The sequence below is a fragment of the Pempheris klunzingeri genome, chromosome 16 (assembly GCF_042242105.1).
Source record: "Pempheris klunzingeri isolate RE-2024b chromosome 16, fPemKlu1.hap1, whole genome shotgun sequence".
Lineage (NCBI taxonomy): Eukaryota > Metazoa > Chordata > Actinopteri > Acropomatiformes > Pempheridae > Pempheris > Pempheris klunzingeri.
Genome location: NC_092027.1, coordinates 9,451,721 through 9,473,333, shown reverse-complemented (window position 1 = coordinate 9,473,333; position 21,613 = coordinate 9,451,721). Strand labels below are relative to the sequence as shown.

The window sequence follows — 21,613 nt, the reverse complement described above, 5'->3', positions numbered from 1 at the left end:
GAGAATGGTCGGAGAATGTCTCTTGGCTGTTCTTGCTCTGAATGCTGAGAGTTGCTCTTATTGCTCGACAATTTATATTTATCATATTGGTCTGACAATTAATAAATGACTCCATTTATCATAAACTGTAGGTAGAGTGGACACATGGATGTACTAGTCTCTGGGCTTTGACTGCTCCTTTGGCCATGAAGCAGAATCACTTAAATCAAAATTATAATTCACAACATTCACACGGCTGCTGAAGTTGAGTAAATATTTAACAAAAGGTGGGAATAATTGAGGAAAATCCCACACCTCTCCTCAGAAAGTGACAAATCATTACACAGATTTTTCAAACAAAAACTACAAGTCATCCCAGCCAATACAAGTTTATATTTGTGTTCTAATCAATTTTCTTGAGTCAACAGTTGATTGCCACAGTGGTACAGATGGTGCAATGGAAAGAGGAGACTCTTCTATTTTGACTTACTCATACCAGGTCTTTCTGAGTCAAGACTTTTAATTTCCTTGTATGTATTCTATGTCCTTACACGTTCTTTATCTTTATTTCAGTCCAAGTACAAGCCAAACCCACTAAAGACAAGATAACACTTGCTCATCTGTGTGACACAAATCGGAGATCAGTTTTGTTAAGGAAATATTCCTGGAGATATTTTAAATGAATGTCACTGCAAGATGAAGCTAAAAAAATAGAAAGACTTTATTTAATTACAGTCTGACAAGAAAAAAATGTGTACATATACTATGCATACGAATAAAAACACAACATTGTAGAGTACATCATAAATTAAATGATGGAATAAAAATCATATGAGAATCAAAAACAGGTCTGAGTGAGCCAGTGTGTGCAGACCCGTGTGTGCACATGCATATTTGGTCGATCACTTGAAGCAAATGATCTCCTGAGTGGCCAGTGTGATGAGCTGGTTGAAGTCAAACTGGATGTACTTTCTCCAGTAGCGTCTGTCCCTGCCGTAGGTTTGAGCAGGATAACAAGGACTCCCTGAAACAGAGATTATTCTTTTGTGAGTGGAAGTCCTTGGATGGAGCACGTATGTTGATCCACAGCTGATAACTGCTCTCTACGTCAGGCCCACACAGTTGAAATTTGCCAAGCACTAAATGTGGTGCATTGCTTTACCTAGCATGGTTAAAGGTAATAATACTTACTTTGTAATGTTGTATTATACATGTAAATTGAGAGAACATTATTATCTATTAGAACTTTTAATATCCTACTGTCTCACTAAGGTTAAAGATGTCAAGCTCACATCATGTATTCACTGATCCTATAACACCCTCTAGAGGTTAAGAGTCCTGCATGCTTTAAATGCTGTCTGCAGTTAAGCGGCATCTAAGATTGTCTTCATGTTCAATGCAACGCAGATTTAGTTAAATTTTTTTAGAGGAAAGCATTCTTAGAGTGAAATATGGTTTAGGTTTGTAAAATAATAGTGCATTTGATTTAAAGTGGACCTTAATGACTTGTATATTTCACAGGAACATCATCACATTTATGTGTTATGTGCTCTCACCGATGCCGTGCAGGATTCTAGCAACAGCTCGTCCAGAGAATTTCTCGTCACTTCGGTTTCCAAGAAAACTTCTGATGTCCGCTCTGATCTGATTCTCCCAGTCCAGCAACTACAAGCATACACAAGTTCAATACAAACTCAGCCAAAACTCCTGATAACCATCCTGTGTGTTTTTACCTTATATTTGTCGAGCTCCTCAACATCCACCGGTGCGAGTGTGTGGCTTCGGTCTCGCCTCTTGTCGAAGTACTCGGACAGAAGGCTTTTCAGCTGGAGACTGCGGCTTTTGTCCAAATTGTCGACACAGGACGATACGCTGTGGAACGCAACACTGCAACACAACGTATACGCACACAAGAGGAACATAAAGAAACAAGCAAAAACAATCTAAAACACTCCTGCACCTAACTGATTCTATGAATATTGATGAGGAATTGTTTTGGTGCTAAATTATGTAGAGATGAATTGTGATTATAAAATCATATTGTTTTAGGCAATGTCACAACTTCAGATTGTAGTGTCTCTGTTCTGGTATTTGCTGATGTGGTCAGTTGCAACCATCTGGGAACAACACGGACAAATAATCCTGTTAAAAAATGTGGGGAAAAAAAAAAAATCTGAGCAATTCAGAAGCTCTGAGGGAAGAGAATAATGATTTCAACAATCTAAAAACATTTTATAAAAATACATTATTATGATACATTCTCCTGGAGGGTAAAACAATTCAGCTTTACAGTGTATGTGTGTGTGTGTGTGTGTGTGTGTGTACCTTTTGAAGGCCTTGAAGCAGGCGGTCAGCTGGTACAGCTGTGTTCTCTCTTGGTTTTGCACTCGATTGTGGAGGAATTGACAAACTCTGTCCATCTCGTCATTGCTGAGGTCGCCATAAGATCGGAGGTAGAAAGACACGGAGGAGAATTCAACGTGGACGCCTCTACCTCTGCCAGCTGAAACACAAATATTTATCTATTTATTACTTGTGGAGCGTCCTTATTCCTCAGTTTTTACTTTTCACTATCACAGGAAATCAAATAAGAATATGAAAAATATTTGATGACATTAAAGCGACAGCAAGGAAATGAGTAGAAAGAAAACAGCTTGAAAAAATTCTACAACTTATACACCGTGACACACCCAAACATTCATTGACATGAGATCATGTATTTTCATCAGTGCATACAGAGCTGTCTGAGTCCTCTCTTCACAAGAGGAAGCTGCCATCCCATAGCGTCCGCAAGCTCGACAACGTCAAACTCCAGTTGATCAACCGTCTCCACTCGCTCGCCCGCCATCCGCCTTCTGGCCAGCACCACAGCAACCGGGGGGCAACTATGGAAAATTAAAAAACAAAGTAAAATAAGATAAAATGAGATACATTTGAGGAAACTTGAACAGTAAATCTGTCATGACGACAGTTCAACACGTCTAAATCTTTATATAAACAAACACACATTCATGCACACACGGCGCAGCCTGGCACACGTATGTAGCTCTTCTACAGACATTGCGTACATTTTAGTGATTTTCTGGAGCTGTCTTGGTCCGTCATAGCAGCTCAGTTTACACACAGACAGCGTCGGGTGGATAAGTTCCACAAAGCGCTGGGGATGCAGCTCCAGATAGCAGAGCAGCGTTTCTACACCTGTTACACAGAGAAAAGACACAGAAAAAGAACATTTTCTACAGGTAGGTTTTGTTCTCATATTGTTTCATCCTCCTGTCTTCTTCACCAGATTTAGTGTGTTTGGAGGATTCTAACCATCAAACTTACTTTGAAGTTTAAGCTTGTTACATTCCTACTTCATGAGACTTGACTTTTTCTCTTTCAATACTCTACAGTCGCCTGTTATGTATACTTGTCCTCCAACATATATATCTATCAGTCAACATATCTCTATTTGTTCTGAGTTATTTATTTATTTACATGCTCTTGTGTGTGTTTCCACTTACCTTCCTCTGTGATGTCCAGAGCCTCGACAGTCTCCTGGATGGGAATCGCTCTCTCGTGAGTGTGACACACTCGCTCTCTGGGCCAATCATTGCTTTCCTCTTCCTGGTCCCTCTGCCAATCATCAGCTCCTCTCACCTCCACATCCTTGTGTTTCAACGAACCATGAAACTCCTCCGCACCCTTTCCCGTTCCTTCATCTCCATCTTCTCGGAGGGGTAGCTCAGTTGCATCAGAATGTGACGTGTCCTTGCAGTGGAAACAAGGTCACATCACACTCGCATCATTTTGCCCAAAATTCTGATGTCCTATACTATGAAATATAACTTATGTATAACTATAAAATGTGTCCTCGCAAAAATAACCTAAAACTTATCATTCTTTATAAACTTAATTTTTCCTCATGTGCTTAAGTGTTAACTGCATTGTAATTTTCTTATGCTGGGTGAGACAATAAAGAGGAAAAACAAAAAGAAAGACCATTTTCCTTTTTATTTACCTGTGTGGTAGATGGTACCGGTATGTCTGTGTGTGCTACGCCCTGTTGAGTGGGAGGGTTCAGGCTGCTCTCCTCATCATACACATCCATCATTTCCAGCAGCTCTGAATCTTCCGCATCCTTCACACAGACAGCACCATGGCCTCAAAACTTTTTTGTTGAAACAGCATTAAAAAAAAAAAAACAACACACACACACAGACGCAAAACGCAAAAGGCAGAGTTACCTTCACAAGTTCCTGTTGTTTCTGATGTATCTGTTTACATTTGCATGGAGGGAAAACTTTCTGCACCAGCTTCTTTACGGTGTAGTAGTCCACAGTGTCTGCATAGATATGACGACGGAGCTCATGGAGGTCCCCACCCTACACACACACACACACATATATACATCAGAGGGCGACACAGAAAGACAGAAACTGACAGCTGTCGAGATGTGATTTCATCTCTGCTATCTGTGTATTATACATTTCTCAATTTCTACCATATACTGTTGTAAATATAAAAAATGCAGACGTCAATTTGGCGCGGAAAAAAATCTAATATCTGACAATGTTTTACAATGATTGCTTTACATCTTGTATGTCGTATAACCCATTCTCATGTACTGTTCCCCTTTTTTCCAATAGGAACAAACCCATGCATCACACACAATGCCTCCAAAACCACTGGCTTCCCCGCTTCCAACCTCTCAGACCTCAACAGCAAAGCCATTATACAATGAGCTTGCACTACAGCACACAACTCCAGGGCCCCCCTCTAGCCATTCTTTCACACTGATCCCATCTGGTCTATCTATCACTAAAACTGCAAAATAACTAAAGCTTGTGTTTCAGGCCATCAGCCCAGAAATAGCCAACCCACAACAGACAGATACAGTCTTACCTCAGGATCCAGAAAGAGGTGACAGTGTGCAGGATCTCCGTCTCTTCCTGCCCTCCCAATCTCCTGAACATAGCTCTCAAAGCTCTACGAAAACATTCACCAGAAAGGGAATACTGGTAAAGATAGAACGTGGGACCTAGTTTTACACAGACTTTTGGTTGCAATATCGGAGTTTGACATTAAATGGAAACTATCTGACAAAGCACCTTTCAGGTATATTCACATTTTTAACTATTAGACAAACTGGTTGGTATGAATGTTCTTGTTAACAAAACCTGGCTAATGTTATCAATCTTGACAGATCTTCAATTTACATGCAAAATTTTCTCAGTTGAGTCAGAGTGAAGAAGCAGTCAGTATCAATGTGATAAGATGAAATAATTTTGGAAGTTTCCTTTAGATAAATTAGACCACGACCCACCTTAGGCATGTTGTAGTGGACGATACCACGGACATCACATTTATCGAGGCCCATGCCAAACGCCACAGTGGCCACCACGATCCTGAGCTCGCCGCACATGAAGTTGTTCTGAACACGACGGCGCTCTGATGATGACAAACCGGCGTGGTACGACTCCGCCTGCCATTTAAGTGGTTTACGAATCTTCTTCCTTGCTAAATGTAGTAGTATGAAAACAGTAGACAGAGACATTGAGTCAAAGAGAGAGAGAACTTAAATATCAATCGGATTAAACTCTTTGTTGGGGATGTAATTTAAAGGCTTTCTGTACCATGGTTTGGTTTTAAAGGTTTGGTTTTAAATCTGGCATGTCTGATGTAGCCATTTTACATTTCCCCCCTTCCCCTAAAAACAGGAATCACTCCATCCTTACCCAGCTCTTTCTTTTTCTGTCCCATAGGGTTGTTTTGTGTCCGACTGCAGCTGCTGGTCTGTTTGTTTTCTTTCACCAACACCCCTTGCAGGCAGGTCCTGAGCAGCGCCGCCACACGAACTGTCTCCTCTCTTCTGGTGCAGTAGACGATGATGGAGTCCAGACATCCAAAACGGTCACCTTTCAACAAGGACACTAAAGCCTAAAAAGATAAAAGCAGAGGAGACAGAGAGGCAAAGTAGGAGAATTGCATATATTTCTAGGCAGACACAAGGGGGCATACTTTTCTCCGCTAGCTAGGATCATCAGATGAACTCATCCCACCTGATCCTTTTCTCTATCCATGGACACAGACAGATACAGGTTAGGAGGGACCGCTGCAGACCGGACTGCGATGCCATCTTGATCAGTGATGTCCAGATGTCGTGCGATGTCCAGAGCAGTGGAAAGTGTGGCTGTAGCCGTGAGTCCCAGCAAGCACCGGACTCCCAAACGCTCCCTTAGTACCTGCACACACACACACACACGCATGCATCGCTTAATTTCTGTGACACTCATCAGACCGTGACTATCTTTGTGTGAGCAGACAAAACTAAAACTAAACTAAACGAGCCCACACACAGGCAATTACTAACCCACCTTACAGAGCCTTAGGTAGCAGGGTCTAAAGTTGTGTGACCACTCCGAGACGCAGTGAGCTTCATCTATGCAGGCAAAGGCAACAGGCGGGAGCTCATGAGCAGAGGGCAGACACCCTGAACCTGAACCACCCCCTCCAACCAGAGCTTCAGGAGAGAGGAGCAGCACACACACCTGGCCTGACTTCACCTGGAAACACAGAGGAGGGAGAGTCACACATTACGGGCTGAAAATACTACAGATATGATTCAAGTTTCAAGATTTCTCTTTGGTTTAAACTGTAGTACTTTATTATCCCTCTATACAGTTTGATGAAAGAATTACACATGACTAGATTTGATAAAAAATTGTGATTTTTACTACTAACTAAGCGAATGCTGGGGAAGAGATTATTAAAAGTATGATATTTCAAAAGCTTTTACTCTTTGAGACATGCAGGAAGATGTTGGGATTTAAGTCCTACAAGTATTGTGTTTCTTTGAAATCTTTAGACTCTTTTTGTGTCTTTTACCTTTTCTATCACAGCTTCTCTCTGTTTCATTGTCATGTTGGAGTGGATACAAGCTGCCTTCAGCTTGGCTGGCACGCCGGACAGCTACAAACACAACAGACATTCACAACAAAAAAACAGTCTGAGGTTATATTTGTTCTGTATCCTTCAATTATGATTAAAAATGAAAAACTGTTGTCTAATTTCTTTACCTGTAGGCTTACTGTTTGTGTGTGAGAGACAGTAAGAGAGAGGATGATTACCTGGTCATCCATTAGTGAGACTAGAGGTGAGATGACCAAAGTGATGCATGATGATCGCTGAGAATACAGGTATGCTGGGAGCTGATAGCACAGCGATTTACCCATCCCTGTTGACAACACTACGAGGGTAGAGAGACCTAAACAAAGGGTGAGAGACAAACAACGATTAATACAGAGATCATCGGTGTACAGATGAGTTTGTTTGTGTGTGTGTGTGTGTGTGTGTGTGTGTGCGTGTGTGTGCGCATGTACTGTACATACCCGACAGGATCCTCATGATGGCCTCCTCTTGTCCTGGTCTAAATGACTGATAGCCGAGGTCTCTCAGAGCTGCATACACCTCAGCAGGTGTTGCTGAACAGACACAAATTTATGCAAACAAAACATGAACTTTTTGAGCAAATGTTGGCTATGACGTTTTTTTTTCTGTTGCACTGAATTATACAGGGTTTTCAATGTATGGAAGTGTTTACCCTGGACTTTCCCGTCATCTATGGGGTGATAAAGTGGTTCTGTTGGTGGTGGAGGAGCAGGACGCTCATAGTCAGGACGAATCACGTTCAGCAACACCTCCTCTTTATGGTTATTGTCTACTTCCTTTTCTTTGTCTGGCTGCTCCTGTGTCATACTGGGAGACGGAACTTGAACACAGAAACAAATCCGGATTTTAACACAGACAAAAAACAAAAATACCTGTGATACTGAAACTAATATTTGAGCTGAAAAATTGCGATCTGATTGATTACTGCAGCAAAATTGCAAGGCTTGATTAAAATCTGCAACTCATGGACAAAATAAATTAATTTATAGGACACTAGAAATTTCATTCATTGATGAATATTTGTATGATTTATGATAACAAACTGTGAGTGAATCCTCCATGTGCTCCATCTCGAAACCTCCACTCCACCTCCAAGAAATGTATCCATTTATTTAACAATCCTGAAAACTTATATTATTTACATAGAGGACAGAAAACAGTAGGTTTAAGAGGCGTACCCAGCGTTCCTGTTGCCCTGGCAACCTCCTCCAGGGTGGGCAGTTCAAATGGCTCCTCCTCAGCAGGCGGGTCATCAGTGACAGGGGGAGGGGGGGCTGCAAGACAGAGTTCAGAGTTGTTCCTCAGTACCAACAATTCAAAGAACATATTTATTTGTGTCAAAGAAGCACATTAAATAATCCTTTATTGAATGTGCACCCCTTCGTGTTACCTCGTCCCTTGCAGTCGATGGCCCAGTGTCCGGTGCCGCCACACTTGTAGCAGGTGTCACCCTGGCGATTGAACCCCCCTCTGAATCCTCCCCTCCTTCCTCTGCCAAAATATCCACCACCTCCGCCAAAACGTTCGCCTTTCAGCTGGAACTTCTGCATGTACAACTAAAAGCACACACAGTATTCTGTAGACAGGCCTTGTATATTCATTTTCAAATGGCAATCAACAACGCTGATTTATGAGACTTGGTGAGGTAACAGGTGCTCTAACAAACACACACATACAGCTTACCTGTTTGCGTAGGCCAACACCTCTTAGAGCGTATCCTTTGACATGAGATTTCTTCTTCAGATTTATCTTCACAAAGTTTCCCTCTGCGCCTTTTACACCTCTGTACAGACAAAGATTTGTGAAAAGGCTCCACAATAAAGATGTTTAAACACCCTTTTACAGCCCAAAGACATGTCTGGTCTTACCTTGCTCTGACAGGCTGAGAGTAACTCGTTCTCTTGGTTACAAATTCCTCCTCTATTTCTCCTAATAAGTTCTCCTGAGGAACCTTGACAGGAATAACAATGCGTTTAGCTCATTTGTACAAATAAATAAATAATAAAACGCAGTCTGTTGAGATTAATACAAACTAACACACTTACCTTTTTTGCTACCTTGGTTTCTCTCTCTTCCTCTGCCTCTCCATCGTCACCTCCCTTTTTCTTGGTTCTCCTTTTCTTCCCCCCTTCTGGAGCTGGGCTGGGATTCACATCAGAGCTCCCCTCTTCCTTTTTGCCATTCCTACGCCTCTTCTTCACTCCTCCCTCCTCTGTCGTCTCTCCCTCTCTCTGCCTTTTCCTAACCCTCGTCTTTGTTCCTTTGGATTTGTGACTCGTCTTCTTGTCGTCCTCTGGCGTTAAAGGTGGCATCAGTCCTCCTTCCAGCTCCTCAACTCCCTTCTTTTCTACTTTTTCTTCCCCAGCTTCTCTGCTTTTGCAAGTGTGTTGCACAGCAGGTTTCAGTGCACTATTGGCTATTTTGTCACTAGTAATCCTCTTAAACCCTTCATCTCCCCTGGAGTCTGCCTTTCCTCTTTCTCCCTCTGCATCCATTGCTTCTTTTCCAACTCTTTCATCTCCTTGTATTTTTCCTTCCAATTCTCTCTCTTCTCTTTTCTCCAGCGGTGCCTCCTGGTTGCCTGCTCCAGGCTTGGCTTCAGCCCCCATCTCTCCAAACACCTGACACCTCTCTAGCCACTTGCTGTCAACAAAACCCAGTCTGCTGGCAGGAGAGGGCCTTCCTCCAGTACCTCTACCTCCAATTCTTCCCCTGAAACCTCCAAAAAACTGTGGGCTTCCTCTCATGCCAGTCGAAGAACCAATAACCTCATGTGGAGTTCCCAAAGTTTCAACATCTTCTTCTTTGTCTCCTGAAGTTCCTAAACTTTCAGTTAACTTTCCCGTGGCTCCTACATTTCCTCTCGACGTTCCTACACTATGTGGAGACGATAACGACGACAATAAGGCAGAGGGTCTCGCTGGAGAGGAAGCTAGACTAGAGTCACTTTGATTTTGAGATCCAAGAACTTTACTATTACTAATCTTACTACTGTCACAACAGCTTTTTGCAGCACTTGCAGGCTCTTCACAAGATTCTCTGACAGGTTCAAATGGCTCAAACGGCTCTTCAGTCTCCACAGGCTGGAGTATCTTTGAAGCCAGGGGCACCAGAGAAGTCTTTACTCCTCTGTGAACAGGGACACAGGCACAAAGAAAGCTCACAGAAAACATTTAAGAACCATTACTGGTCATTCTGGTCAAACCAAAGCTTTTAAATGGCTATCTGGCTTAGAAAAGTTAGGACAGCAGCAGCACAACTTTGTCAGTGTTGATGAGGAGCATAAAATACAACTAAATGCTGGACTGCAGAAGTAATAAAAAAAATACTGCAATAGTAACTTTTTAATTGAGCTTTGATAGAAAACAAATCCTGTGTCTGTGCATCATATTACAACTGATATACAACTGCATTATTCAGCAAAATAACTAGTATATCTGTGAATACTGAAAATACTTCCATGTAAAATACCTTGGTGAGAGCGGGCTAGATTCAGGGTCAGCGGAAGTAGTCCTGGCAGCTGTACTAACGGGGCTGTTAGCCTGTCCAGTCTGTCCATCTTTCAAAGAATTTAGAGGCATCCGGCCGGGTAGGATCGATTTCTTTAGTGAGATAGGTCTCTCCTGGAATTACAAGGATATTCAATTGTCAATGTACAGCGCAGGGTTGTACAACAAAATGGAGGTTGTAGTTCCTTCATTCCACACACAATTAAAAATGTAAAATGGATACAGTTCAGACATAATAAAGAATAATAAAACAATAAAAATTAAACTGAAAATCAAATGATAATCAAACTGAAACAGTTTAAAAAAAAACAAGATAAATAAAAGCAAAATAATTATAGATAAAATAAATAGTTACAAAAGAGAAATCATTATATTTGTACAAAAATAATTTTATTTATTTATTTATTTTATTTATTTATTTTTTTTTTTTAAATTGTAACCAGTGTGTCAAGTTATCCTAACACAATGGGGAAGTTTTTACGTGTATTTCTCTCATGACAAAGTGGTGTGTGTCAGTCCAAGTGTGCCTCACCTTACTGAGTGTAGCCAGGTTGTTTTTAAGCTTCAGGCCATAGTACTGAGCCGAGGCCTGAAGACTGTCTCTGTCCTCCGGTGTCAGTCTGGGAGAAGATGTAGGCAGTGCACTGCGGTTCAGATGGGCACCCCAACAGTCCGACTCCTACGTACATCGGCCACATGCAGACAAAATCATGCATTAGACGTAGGAAACAAATTGTCTCATTTGTTTACACACGAAAGCACTGTGGTTTGCTCATGGAGAGTACCCTTGGGCCTCTGGTTAGTCATTGCACCCCTTATCCCGCACACAGAAACACACACACACACACACACACACGCACACACACACACACACACGTCTACTCCCAGAGCCCCTATTGTCTTGTTTCACATTGTAACCACAGAGCAGAGTGGCATCAGAGAGGAGGCACACATTAAATATGAAAATAACCCTGACAATGCCATGGGGGTTGTTTTTTCAGATTTTTCAATATATTTATGTCTACTTTTTGTATGATAACACCGGCAGTCACAAGCACACCTCAGTATCATAGATGTTCACTACCTTCTGAGCTGTGTTTACATCAGCTGATGATCTGGACTGTTCACTGTGTCCACTCGTTGCATCACTGCTGCTGTTTTCTTTGGCTTGTTTCAAACTGCGGTACTCTTTATACAGATCTGGAGCAAAGACACACACAATGCACAATGCCTCTGTCTCTGAACAGATCATTAACACGAGAGATAGACTAGACATGAGGATGAGGGTCAGAAAGATACTTCTGTTTGCCACTGTTGTAAGTTATGGATTGTACTCACTCCTGGTCTCATCTGGAGCCTGATCAATGTCCTCCTGGAAATCAAAGCACTTTAATATTCAACAATTATGACAAAGAGGGAGCAAACTGTATGAAACAATAGTTGCCATGATAAACCACAATGCAAACAAAACATCTAGTTGTTGGTAGTTCTTCTCTTGTCTTGCTAACTCTTGGCTAAGAATTAGCGTTTAAATCACCTTGTTTGGTTTCCTCTGGTGGTCTTTGACAAACCCCTGCTCCCATTTTTTAAGCAGAAGTTTCACCTCGTTGTAGCGATCCATGATGAGGCTAACTGCAGAATCGGTACTCCTTCACTGACAGATTTAAACGACGTTACTTCACTTTAATTTACCGCATTCATATCAGGGGGCATCACGTCTGTCAAGCGAAAGCTAACATTAGAAACTTCTTAGCGACGAAACCTTCATATATTTAGCGACTACAGTTTCTTTTCTCTTCTGCTTTTCTAATAAAAGCAACTTAAGCAGACGAAAAGGTTACATGTGTAGCGTCCAGCAGCATTTAACAGCTTTCTTCCGCTGTGGGTGTTGTTTACAATTTTCCCGCGCCGGAAATTGACAGCTCGTGTTGCCAGGTTTCTTCCTGTATCCTCCAATTTCACAAAACATAACTTTCTCTTTAACGCGAATTTAGCACGAGATGAGAAACTTAAAGGACGAAGAGAACATAAAAACGATAGAGATAAAAATGAAAAAGAAAACAATAGCCTATGTAATAGTTGTGGGGATAGTCGGATTTTTACATCCGTTTAGGTTTAAAACCGGTTGAACTTGTCTGGCACCAGCTCCTTCTTAAAGGGACAGTACCAAAATCTCCCCGTTTCAACATGTTGAAATAGTTCATGTGCTGTATGAATATAAGTGTATGGAATGTAAGTTCCCATCAAACCCCCCTGTACTAATGTCATGTTATTTAGAATATATACTGATAAAGTATAATAATAGTAATAAGAAAATGTACTTTAAGTATTAAAAGTAAAAGTACTAAAAAAGTAGTAAAAATGTTATTGCTCATGCATTTATGTAAACATTGGATTTTACTGCTTTTTGTATAGAACTGCAACTAATTAATATGTTCATTATTTCATTATATATTTCTCTATATATGATTTTTTTCTCTCCGTTAATCTATTGATGGCTTGGTTTGTAAATATTGTGAAAATAGTGAGAAATACCATCAGTCACCCACAGTGACACCTACTCAGTGCTTGTTTTATTCAATCAAAAGCTGAAAAGAGCAGAAAATCCTGACAGTTGAATAGCAAGAAACATTAAATGTTATTGCATTAAAAAAAATTTGAAAAAATATTTTGTTGTTAGTAAAATATTTAAAAATATAATAAAATATTTTAAAAGTGGTGGAGTAGAACTAGAAAGTGGCATAAAAAGAAAACTCATGTAAAGTAAAAGTACCACAATATTGTATTTAAGAACAGTACATAAGTAAATGTACTTTTACTCATTACCTGTGACTATCCAGCGCTCTCATGAATGTCCAAGGAAATGACTCAATGTCCCTTTAGCTAGTGTGGGATTATCTGACTGCTACACAGTAACTGGGGTCTAGTTCAGGACAGACTGGTTGTACTCGTAGACACTTCTACTAACTGATACAGGGTAATGAGGACTGTCGTTGTGGATATTTTTGTCAGTCTAATGTCACAGAGGGCTCGAAAATATTTAAAACCTTTATCATTCTTCATTAATACCAATAATTTGAATTTAGATAAGTGATGGAGCACATTAAAGCAACAGTAAAACCTAGTAAGGCTTTAATGAAACAGGAAAACACATGGTTACAAAGAAAAGAAAAAAAACACTTTTATTTTCCAGGAAGTTGAGTGCATAAAACTGTTAACTGTGGAAGATAAACTGCAGGCTATGGCTCCGATAGTGAGGATGGACATATTTTACATTTTCCATAGTGAGAAATCACTTCACTCCAGCTGGGAAACCTCATGGAAGTAGGCAGCGAGCATCTTGGTCCCCTGAATGTAGTTGGTTCTGAAAATGGAAAGATGAAACAATGATGAGCTTGAATCTGTGAATAGTCGTCTTTATAACAATCATCATTCAAAAATAATTATAATCTCTTCACTTTTGGGTGGAAAATCTTGACAAGAACTTACATTAGTGCATGACCTGTCACTAAATTCAACATAACATCAAACTAAATCTTCCCTTTGGCCTTAATAACAGTATTTATTTCCCTCAATATCACATCTAATGTTGTCCATAGAGTTGCTTATTCCAGGAAATAAGGAAATGGAGTCATGGACTGAGATATACCTGTTGAGCTTTTCATTCTGGGAGTGAGCTCCATCATCAGAGGATCCGACAGGGAGCAGCATGACGTTACGTCCTGTGGCCTCCTGGAAGGTCAGGGTGACGGGGATGCTTCCCCCCTCACGAGTCAGGTCAGGCTCTACACCAAAGACTAGGGCACAGCGAGGAGGGGGAACAGCCGACATGAAGATAGAGTGTAACAAAATAATCTATTTTAAAACTGCTGACAGTGGCATCTGCACACTACGCTCCTTAACCAGAACATTGTTTCTGGAAAGACAAGGTTTTTTGTCACTATGTGCACCACACATGAAACATAAACTGGTTGTAGGAGTATGTGTTTTGAGTGAACTACTCCTTTAATCATAGATATCAGTCTTGTGTCACTTGGTCTCGGTACCTGTCTTCATGGCCTTACGACCAGCCATGTAGTGGGGGTGGTTGAAGTCAGAGACCCAGGCCTTGGCTCCGTGGCCCATGTACACGTTCAGTTTGTTGGGGCTCCCCAGTCCATCAAACTTCTTCTGCAGGTGACTGATAACCTTGATGGTGGAACAATTAAAATATGAATGAAGTCAAAGCATCAGTGGAGGTCAATGGCAGGTTACAAAACATGCTGACACGGACTATCACAGTCCAGGCACAGGCTGCAGGTGATTGAGATTTTGTCATTCAAAACAAAAAGCCTCTCTTTTTAATGCTAATTCACAGTCAGTTTTAAAACATACGCCTTCACAAGCTTGCACGTGTCATGTTTTCACTCATTGTCAGTGCTGCTTGTTTTCCCACAACTGATAGAATCAGTGTTTAGATATTTCAGGATCTACCTGCTTCTCCACAACTTTGGGGTCCATGTCAGGCACGAGGCGGATGGAGAACTTGCCGATGACCTTGCGGGGGATAACAGTTTTGGCCCCCGCTTCAGAGAAAGCTCCCTCGATACCATGGAGGGAAAGAGACGGATATCTCCAGCGGTGCATTAGGATTTGCTCCTGCAGGAAGAAAAAAAAAAACAGTCCACCTTAAAGTAGGTATTACCATTAGGTAACTCAGATTAGTGCAGCAGATTTCTGTCTCTACAAGGAACAGGAATCAATGCCTTGCCTTGGTGTCATGCAGCAGCTGTCCAACTCCAACGTCTTTGCAGTATTCATCCAAGTCAAATTCAATGTTCTCATACAGCTTTTTCTCCTCTTCTGTCAGAGGGGCCACGTCGTCGCATATCCCAGGGATTAAAATCTTCCCCTTCTTGTCCACCAGGGAGCCTGTTTAGGGAGACACAAAAAAGAAAAATCAACATCAAATCTCTCCTAAGATGTCAAAAGTACAGTTCAAGGAAACACAATTTTCTGAGCAGAACTTGCTTAGGACTGCACGCAAATACGTTTTATGGGATTATAGTTCAAACAGCTTCAGTTTCACTTACCCATGAGTGCAATAAGGTCAGTCATGGCTTCATGAACAGAGCCACCGAACACTCCTGAGTGGAGGTCCTTCCCGCCGCACTCCACCTATAAATTTAAGAATAACCACAATCGAAAAGCAGTTTCACAAAATACTGAAGCACATTTGTGTTATGCTGAAAAACTGCATTACAGTAGGACTAGGTTAGTTTTTGCCACAGCTTCTCTGAACTCAGTGTAAATTCAAACAGCACGACGATCAGACCCCACCTCAACGAAGAAGTAGCAGATTCCTCTCAGACCGTAGGTGATGCAGGGTTTGGTCTTGCCCAGCCAATAGTTGTCAGAGATGCAGACGTAGTCCACATCTTTTAAGAAGGTGTCTTTTCGAGAATACACCAGTTCATCCAGGCCCTCAGATCCAGACTCCTCCATGCCCTCGAAGCAGAATTTGATGTTGATGGGAAGCTCCTGTGACATGACGACAGATACATATTGTGCATATCATCATGATTCGAACATTAGTGGGATGAGAGGCTGCTTAAGTTAAAACTCAGGGTAATTTTAAAGAAGAACAAATAAAAGTTTTACATGTCAAGGAGCAGGAGCATTACAAGAGGCAGGTGACTTGGCTTTGTTTAATCATTAAGTGATGGCTGGAAGACTTGTTGAAGACTTACAACATGATTAGTGATCTCCTCCAGAGACCTTTGACCACTTATCCTGCTGACTAAAGTGATCAACAAGCAATTACCAAATCAGCTCTGTACAGCAGAGATAATTCATTTCTCTGAATGACGCAGAATCATTTTGGAAAATCACTTGAAATCTGCTGTACTATATCTTCAGTTTTACTTGTTTGCTCTGTGTGTTGGAAGTTGAACAGTAAAAATCCTGCCAAATATCAACTCTATAGCTATAGCAACAGCGCAAGTAGCCGTCACCTTTCAAGACAAAGTGAGTTGCACCTCAGATGCAGGAATCGACATGTCTTGTGTTTTGTGGACAACTAAGGCTATGTTCTGTGGAGAGCGCCGCCAGGTTTAGCTCTGTCATCGGGGCTTTGTGATGTCCAAGACAACACTTGGTTATGGAAACCCAAAAACCTGAAGTGATTTGTCAAACAGCGCAATTTCTTCATAGAGCAGCTTTGAAAATGAAAGAAAATGGGTGTAATCTTGAATTATCAATCCTTTCACACCCTTTAAATTCCAAACAATGTTAACGATTTCAGTCCTCAAATAAACGAACCCTGCCAATCACATATTCCAGTCAGTCAAGTCTGATCAGTGTCCCAGAACCGTTCAACCACACCTAATTTGGTATGTCTATAAATAAGAAGCTTCAAGTTACAACATAACTTAACCAATGTGTGTACAGTTTGTACTTTAGTAATTTACAAAAGCTGTACACTTCTGTACAACTCTGTAAACTGGAGACTGTAGAAGTGGTTTTGGCTACTCCACCACAGGCACCAATTTAAGGTGAAGGTACATGGAGATACTTCAAGTGACAGGAGGCAAAACTGTGGTAGGAACTTTACCAGCTGCATCTTCTGGTGGGCCTCAATGCAGTTAAACCAGGCCAACACAGGACCCTTGTCATCAGTAGAACCTCTTCCAAAGAGTTTACCTGTGGAGAGGAAACAGATTTTTAGTTTAAAGCCTTGGATTTTTAATTCATTGTTAAAAATATTTCTCGTGAAGGTTTTTCACAACTGAGAGCTTCTTCCTCTGTCCATTGATTGAGCCATGCGATTTGGATAAAGTGGAAATTGAGTCTCATTTGCTTTTATAATGTAGAGACTATGATGATTTGATGAAAACATCTTGAAGACTATTAAGCCACTTTCTATTGCTGAATGTAACACAATGGTGACTGATCAAAGCCCTTGCATTTGTATTATTATGAACTGGGTGTCGGTGGCCACATTTTCCATCAGTGTTGGTCTGCACTCACAACCATCTGTCTTGAACAAACTTGTGTTAATTTTGATGTATTTAAGTTTGCCAACTTTAATCCAAAAGTCTGGAAGAAGATGTTAAAATGGATTATTTAATTAGTGTCTATTCTGATGTCGCCAGTACTGTTTAGTGTATGTTTTAGCCAGTAATGTATTCATTTTGTTGTGGATAATAATGGTCTGAAAATTAGATTTTGAAAGTTGCTTAGGTGGCTTCTCTATATTTAGACTTCCTCTGTTGTTTGGAAATGTAAAGACAGCACTCTTAAGAATTTATGGTGTCTTGTAGGCCTGTGCGGCCTGGCAGAGTGACAAGCTAGTACGAGCAAAGTTAAGAAACCCTTCCACATGATTAAAGGTGAAAGGCTGATCTTTGGTGTCTGTCAATACATTAAGTCAATCAGTTTAGAAACTACTGGACTGGCAGTTGTCCAGTCCAGTAGTCCAGTAAAACATAACTGAAGAAAGAACAGAGCTGAGCAGACTGGAATGAGACAGGGGGAAGTGGATGTGATACTGTCTGTCAGCTAAAAAAAATGCAACAAACAAAAGCTGGCCAATCTCTATGTCACCAAAAATAAACTGCAAACATATGTGGCTAAATAATGTAGTAAGATTACAAACCTAATCGTCACTACTTTGTTCGTCAAATATAACAGCACATGAGAAAGCTGACCAGGTTCATTACTGCTGATACACTAAATAGAATTAAACGGTTTACAGGCATTCACACACAGAGGAGTTGAGATATTCTGTGATGTTAAATGCAAGAAAAAGACAAACGTCTATCATCATGTAATACAATTTACTAAATGAAGCTCTGTGAAGCTGAATGTTTTACTGATTCATGCTAAATACAACAGCACTTGACCTGTGAGGTTTGCAGATAAGACATGATTAAGTGCATTACTCTTCCCTGAAACATGGGCTAACTGGGCTGGACTTTGGAAATGTGTAGCAAACAGTGATATAATCACAAGTACAAAGCTGATAAAAGCTCAAAGATCATTTAAAAATGCTGTTACATGTCAGTAATGATGATGAAAACAACTTCTCTCCTCACCAAAGGAGGAGTTTGATGTTATTATGGGATACTGAGGTGTAAATAGCATGCAGATACCTTTAAATAAATGGTTCCTATACTTAAAACACCAGCTTCATTGTATTCTGTAGCCTGGCCATGGCTAAGTTACACTGCATTTTCCTTTGACTGTCCTCTTTCTGCCATTAAGTCACATCTGCAGGACATATTGGTTCATTTATTTCAGTGACTTTTTATACAATAAGTTTGTCCAAGAAAAGAAGGCTGTGTAGTAATCACATGGAAGACTGAGAAAAGAAACCCAGATGTGAACCACATTACACTTCGTCTTGCCAAAACAGCATTCCAGTCCACTTCCAGGGACGTTGTTTTTTCCAAATACTGAAAGTGACAGAAACCAAAACCACTTCAGCTCTCACCATCTTTCTCCACCAAAGTGAAAGGCTCTGTATCCCAGCCATCATCAATGCTGGCTGGCTGAACATCGAGATGGCCGTAGATGCACACGGTCTTCTTGCCCGGGTCTGACCCCAAACGACCCAGGATAATAGGCGGGAGGGGGATCTCCTCTCCAGAGGGAAGCTGCATGCACAACAAAAACAACAGTGGTTATATAAGGACAAGACAGACCAGTTTAAATCTTAACGGTGCAACAGCGACACTCCTACACACTCTGACCTTCTGTTTGCCAATATCCACCATCTCCACTGTCCCCCCCAGCCTCTCAATGTCCTTGGCAGCCATCTCCATCATCTTCTTGATCTCGCCACGCTTCTCTGGCCAAGCAGACACACTTTGGACTGCAACCCAGTCTGCAAGGCGCTAGGAAACAAGAAAAATTCCAGAACATTTTAATATAGCCAAAGAAAGCATGATAGGCGTTTCATACAGCATGTCTACGTTTGAGATGTTTAAGGTTCACTTTTTGTTAAAGCTTCATTTGGACTGTAAAGTGAAGTCATGCTGTATGTGTCTTAACATATTAGGGCTCCACAAAGTTTTATACTGGCTACAGTTAACACAAACTTTATCACAGGGTGAATGAATTACATAGCTGCTTAGTATTTGATCAAATGAAGACAGATATTTGGCTGCAATCTAATTACCACAATGATTAGTCGACCAAAGTGGTGAGAGGTCACACGGGGAGCTAGTACATAAAAAAAAAAAAAGAGCTTACCTGCACGTACAGATCCTGGTGTTCCTCCACATACTTGAAAAGCGCTGTGAGATGAGCCATCTTTGCCAGCCACAGGAGCTGAGGGTAGAATGGGTAGGACAGAGGGATGAACAGGCAGAGTGGAGTGAGAGTCCACCTCGCAAGCCTTGCTGTCTTATGGGAGGACAAAAGCCACGCCCTCCTGTAAACCTGCTGACTGCAACCGTATTTGTAGCTCCTCTGTCATGCACGCACACAAGTGGTCAGAGTGCCAGAAGAGCATAGTTTCATATCAGGAGCCTGAGTTAGAGATAGTTTTGCAACATTACAGTTACAACCTACCAGCCCATTACTATGTGTATCTTGCAGTTTTTATTAATAACATGAAGACAGTTGAAATGTAAATTATACAAAAGGTCACATTACCGCAGAACACTTACTGCCAAACCCTTTCCAGCTTTAAGCATCAACATTTATAACATCACTTAAAACTGAAACCAAAAATAAACCAAATGTGGTGCAGCTGACTAAAAGCAGTACAATTACTTTGATGCATGCCTCCGTTGGCCTAACACATCAATGTAAGTCAATCAAGCCATATAGTGCCTATCAAAGGGTTTTACAAATCTCAAATCAGACCTCAGCAGCACTTACTAACTTCTTCACTGAGATAAGCTCTGATCTGTTTACTAGAAAGGTTTTTGTACCATCCGGAAAATACATGAATATTTACAGCAGGGAGCTATTGTTGATTCTTATTCATACACACACACACACACACACACACACTTTTACAAGTGTGACAGGCCATGAATTAAACTGGAAAATGCACTAGAGGTGATTTTCTTGCAAATCACAGTAAATAATGAATAAACACTAAGAACAAGTTGAAAATGTGGACATTAAGTTTAACTTCAAGCCAAGGCTGGATCATGTTTTTTTTCCTTTTGAAGTCACACTTTATGACTAAAAATCTGAACTTTCACTGTTAACCTGAAACTACATCGTTAAGATTTGCCTTTTCACACAGCAGCAACAGGAAGCTGCAAACAACGGATCCCCTGCTAGCTGTGAAGGCAGAGCAGATGGGTGACAGGTCCGGCTGAGTGCAGTTAGCTTTCAAGCTAACAAACCTAAACATCTCCGAAAGTAGCTCTAGCTGGGCAACGCTCAATGAGAGCTAGCCACATATTTAGCTTGCCCAATAAATTTCGCTTCCTGTTAAGTTATAAGGAACTCACTTAGTATTTATTCCCGTACAGCTGATGTCCACACGTGACTACTCTCACCTGACAGAGTCGTAGTTGAAGCGGTTAGTATTTTATTGTGCTCACAAACTAAAAACCACATCCAGACTGAGGCTGTACGGGCTGTTGTGTTCACGGCGCAAAGGATTGTGGGTCAGCGGCAGATGCTTCGTCACGTTCATCCATATGGTCCAGAGACTGTTTAAAACGGAGAGCTGCCCCACCTGGAAAACCTGGGCACGTTTACCAGAGAAAGGAGCTCTGTTACAATGTGGACTACATAATGTCAGTGCTGGAGGAGGTACACTTTACTGAAGTAGCAGTACTGCAGTGTAGAAATACTCTGTTACAACAGGAGGTTCTGCATTCAAAGTATACTTAGGTCAAGTAGTACAAGTACAAAATAGATATGTGGTTATGCAAAAAGGCCATTTCCGAATAATGTATATTGTAATATGAGTTTTAATTATATACATATATTTAAAAGTGCTGTTACATGTCAGTAATGATGATGAAAACTTATCTCCTCACCAAAGGCGGAGTTTGATGTTATGTGATACTGAGGTGTATATGGCATGCAGATACCTTTAAATATATGGTTCCTATACTTAAAACACCACTTTCTGTATTCTGTAGCCTGGCCATGGCTAAGTTACTCTGCATTTTCCTTTGACTGTCCTCTTTCTGCCATTAAGTCACATCTGCAGGACATATTGGTTCATTTATTTCAAT

General features: G+C 41.0%; 2 protein-coding genes across 3 annotated transcripts; both read right to left on the bottom strand.

The window, feature by feature from the left end:
* Window positions 1–728: 728 nt before the first annotated feature.
* recql4 (RecQ helicase-like 4) lies at window positions 729–12,042 on the bottom strand. Its single transcript, XM_070846252.1, is given in 28 exon segments — window positions 729–1,003; window positions 1,536–1,644; window positions 1,713–1,866; window positions 2,305–2,524; window positions 2,716–2,864; window positions 3,048–3,177; window positions 3,486–3,692; window positions 3,964–4,102; window positions 4,209–4,346; window positions 4,867–4,950; window positions 5,288–5,481; window positions 5,700–5,901; window positions 6,024–6,206; window positions 6,339–6,527; window positions 6,850–6,933; window positions 7,092–7,228; window positions 7,353–7,445; window positions 7,565–7,732; window positions 8,091–8,186; window positions 8,303–8,468; window positions 8,596–8,695; window positions 8,781–8,863; window positions 8,958–10,041; window positions 10,384–10,535; window positions 10,954–11,100; window positions 11,506–11,621; window positions 11,760–11,793; window positions 11,959–12,042. Coding segments are annotated over 28 exon segments (4,764 nt in total). The 3' UTR covers window positions 729–881.
* Window positions 12,043–13,530: 1,488 nt separating this feature from the next.
* Window positions 13,531–21,011, bottom strand: cndp2 (carnosine dipeptidase 2). Of its 2 annotated transcripts, none has more exons than XM_070846673.1 (12): window positions 20,876–21,011; window positions 19,656–19,733; window positions 19,154–19,297; window positions 18,895–19,057; window positions 17,014–17,102; window positions 15,741–15,941; window positions 15,494–15,578; window positions 15,172–15,332; window positions 14,895–15,059; window positions 14,468–14,609; window positions 14,071–14,218; window positions 13,531–13,785 (listed from the first exon to the last, which is right to left on the bottom strand). In XM_070846673.1, exons 2-12 carry the CDS (start codon window positions 19,713–19,715, stop codon window positions 13,719–13,721), a joined length of 1,425 nt encoding a protein of 474 aa, XP_070702774.1. In that variant the 5' UTR covers window positions 19,716–19,733; window positions 20,876–21,011; the 3' UTR covers window positions 13,531–13,718. The 2 variants fall into 2 exon arrangements, with proteins under 2 accessions (XP_070702774.1, XP_070702775.1); XM_070846674.1 differs by having other exon boundaries at window positions 20,924–20,942.
* Window positions 21,012–21,613: the final 602 nt, after the last annotated feature.

What these genes read in the sequence shown, in the direction of transcription:
- cndp2 (XM_070846673.1), bottom strand. Translation starts at nt 19,715, where the DNA reads ATGGCTCATCTCACAGCGCTTTTCAAGTATGTGGAGGAACACCAGGAT. An exon ending in TCTGCTACTTCTTCGTTGAG is followed by an intron (nt 15,579 to 15,740) that starts GTGGGGTCTGAT and finishes TTAAATTTATAG; the next exon opens with GTGGAGTGCGGCGGGAAGGA. An exon ending in CCAAAGTTGTGGAGAAGCAG is followed by an intron (nt 14,610 to 14,894) that starts GTAGATCCTGAA and finishes TCCACCATCAAG; the next exon opens with GTTATCAGTCACCTGCAGAA.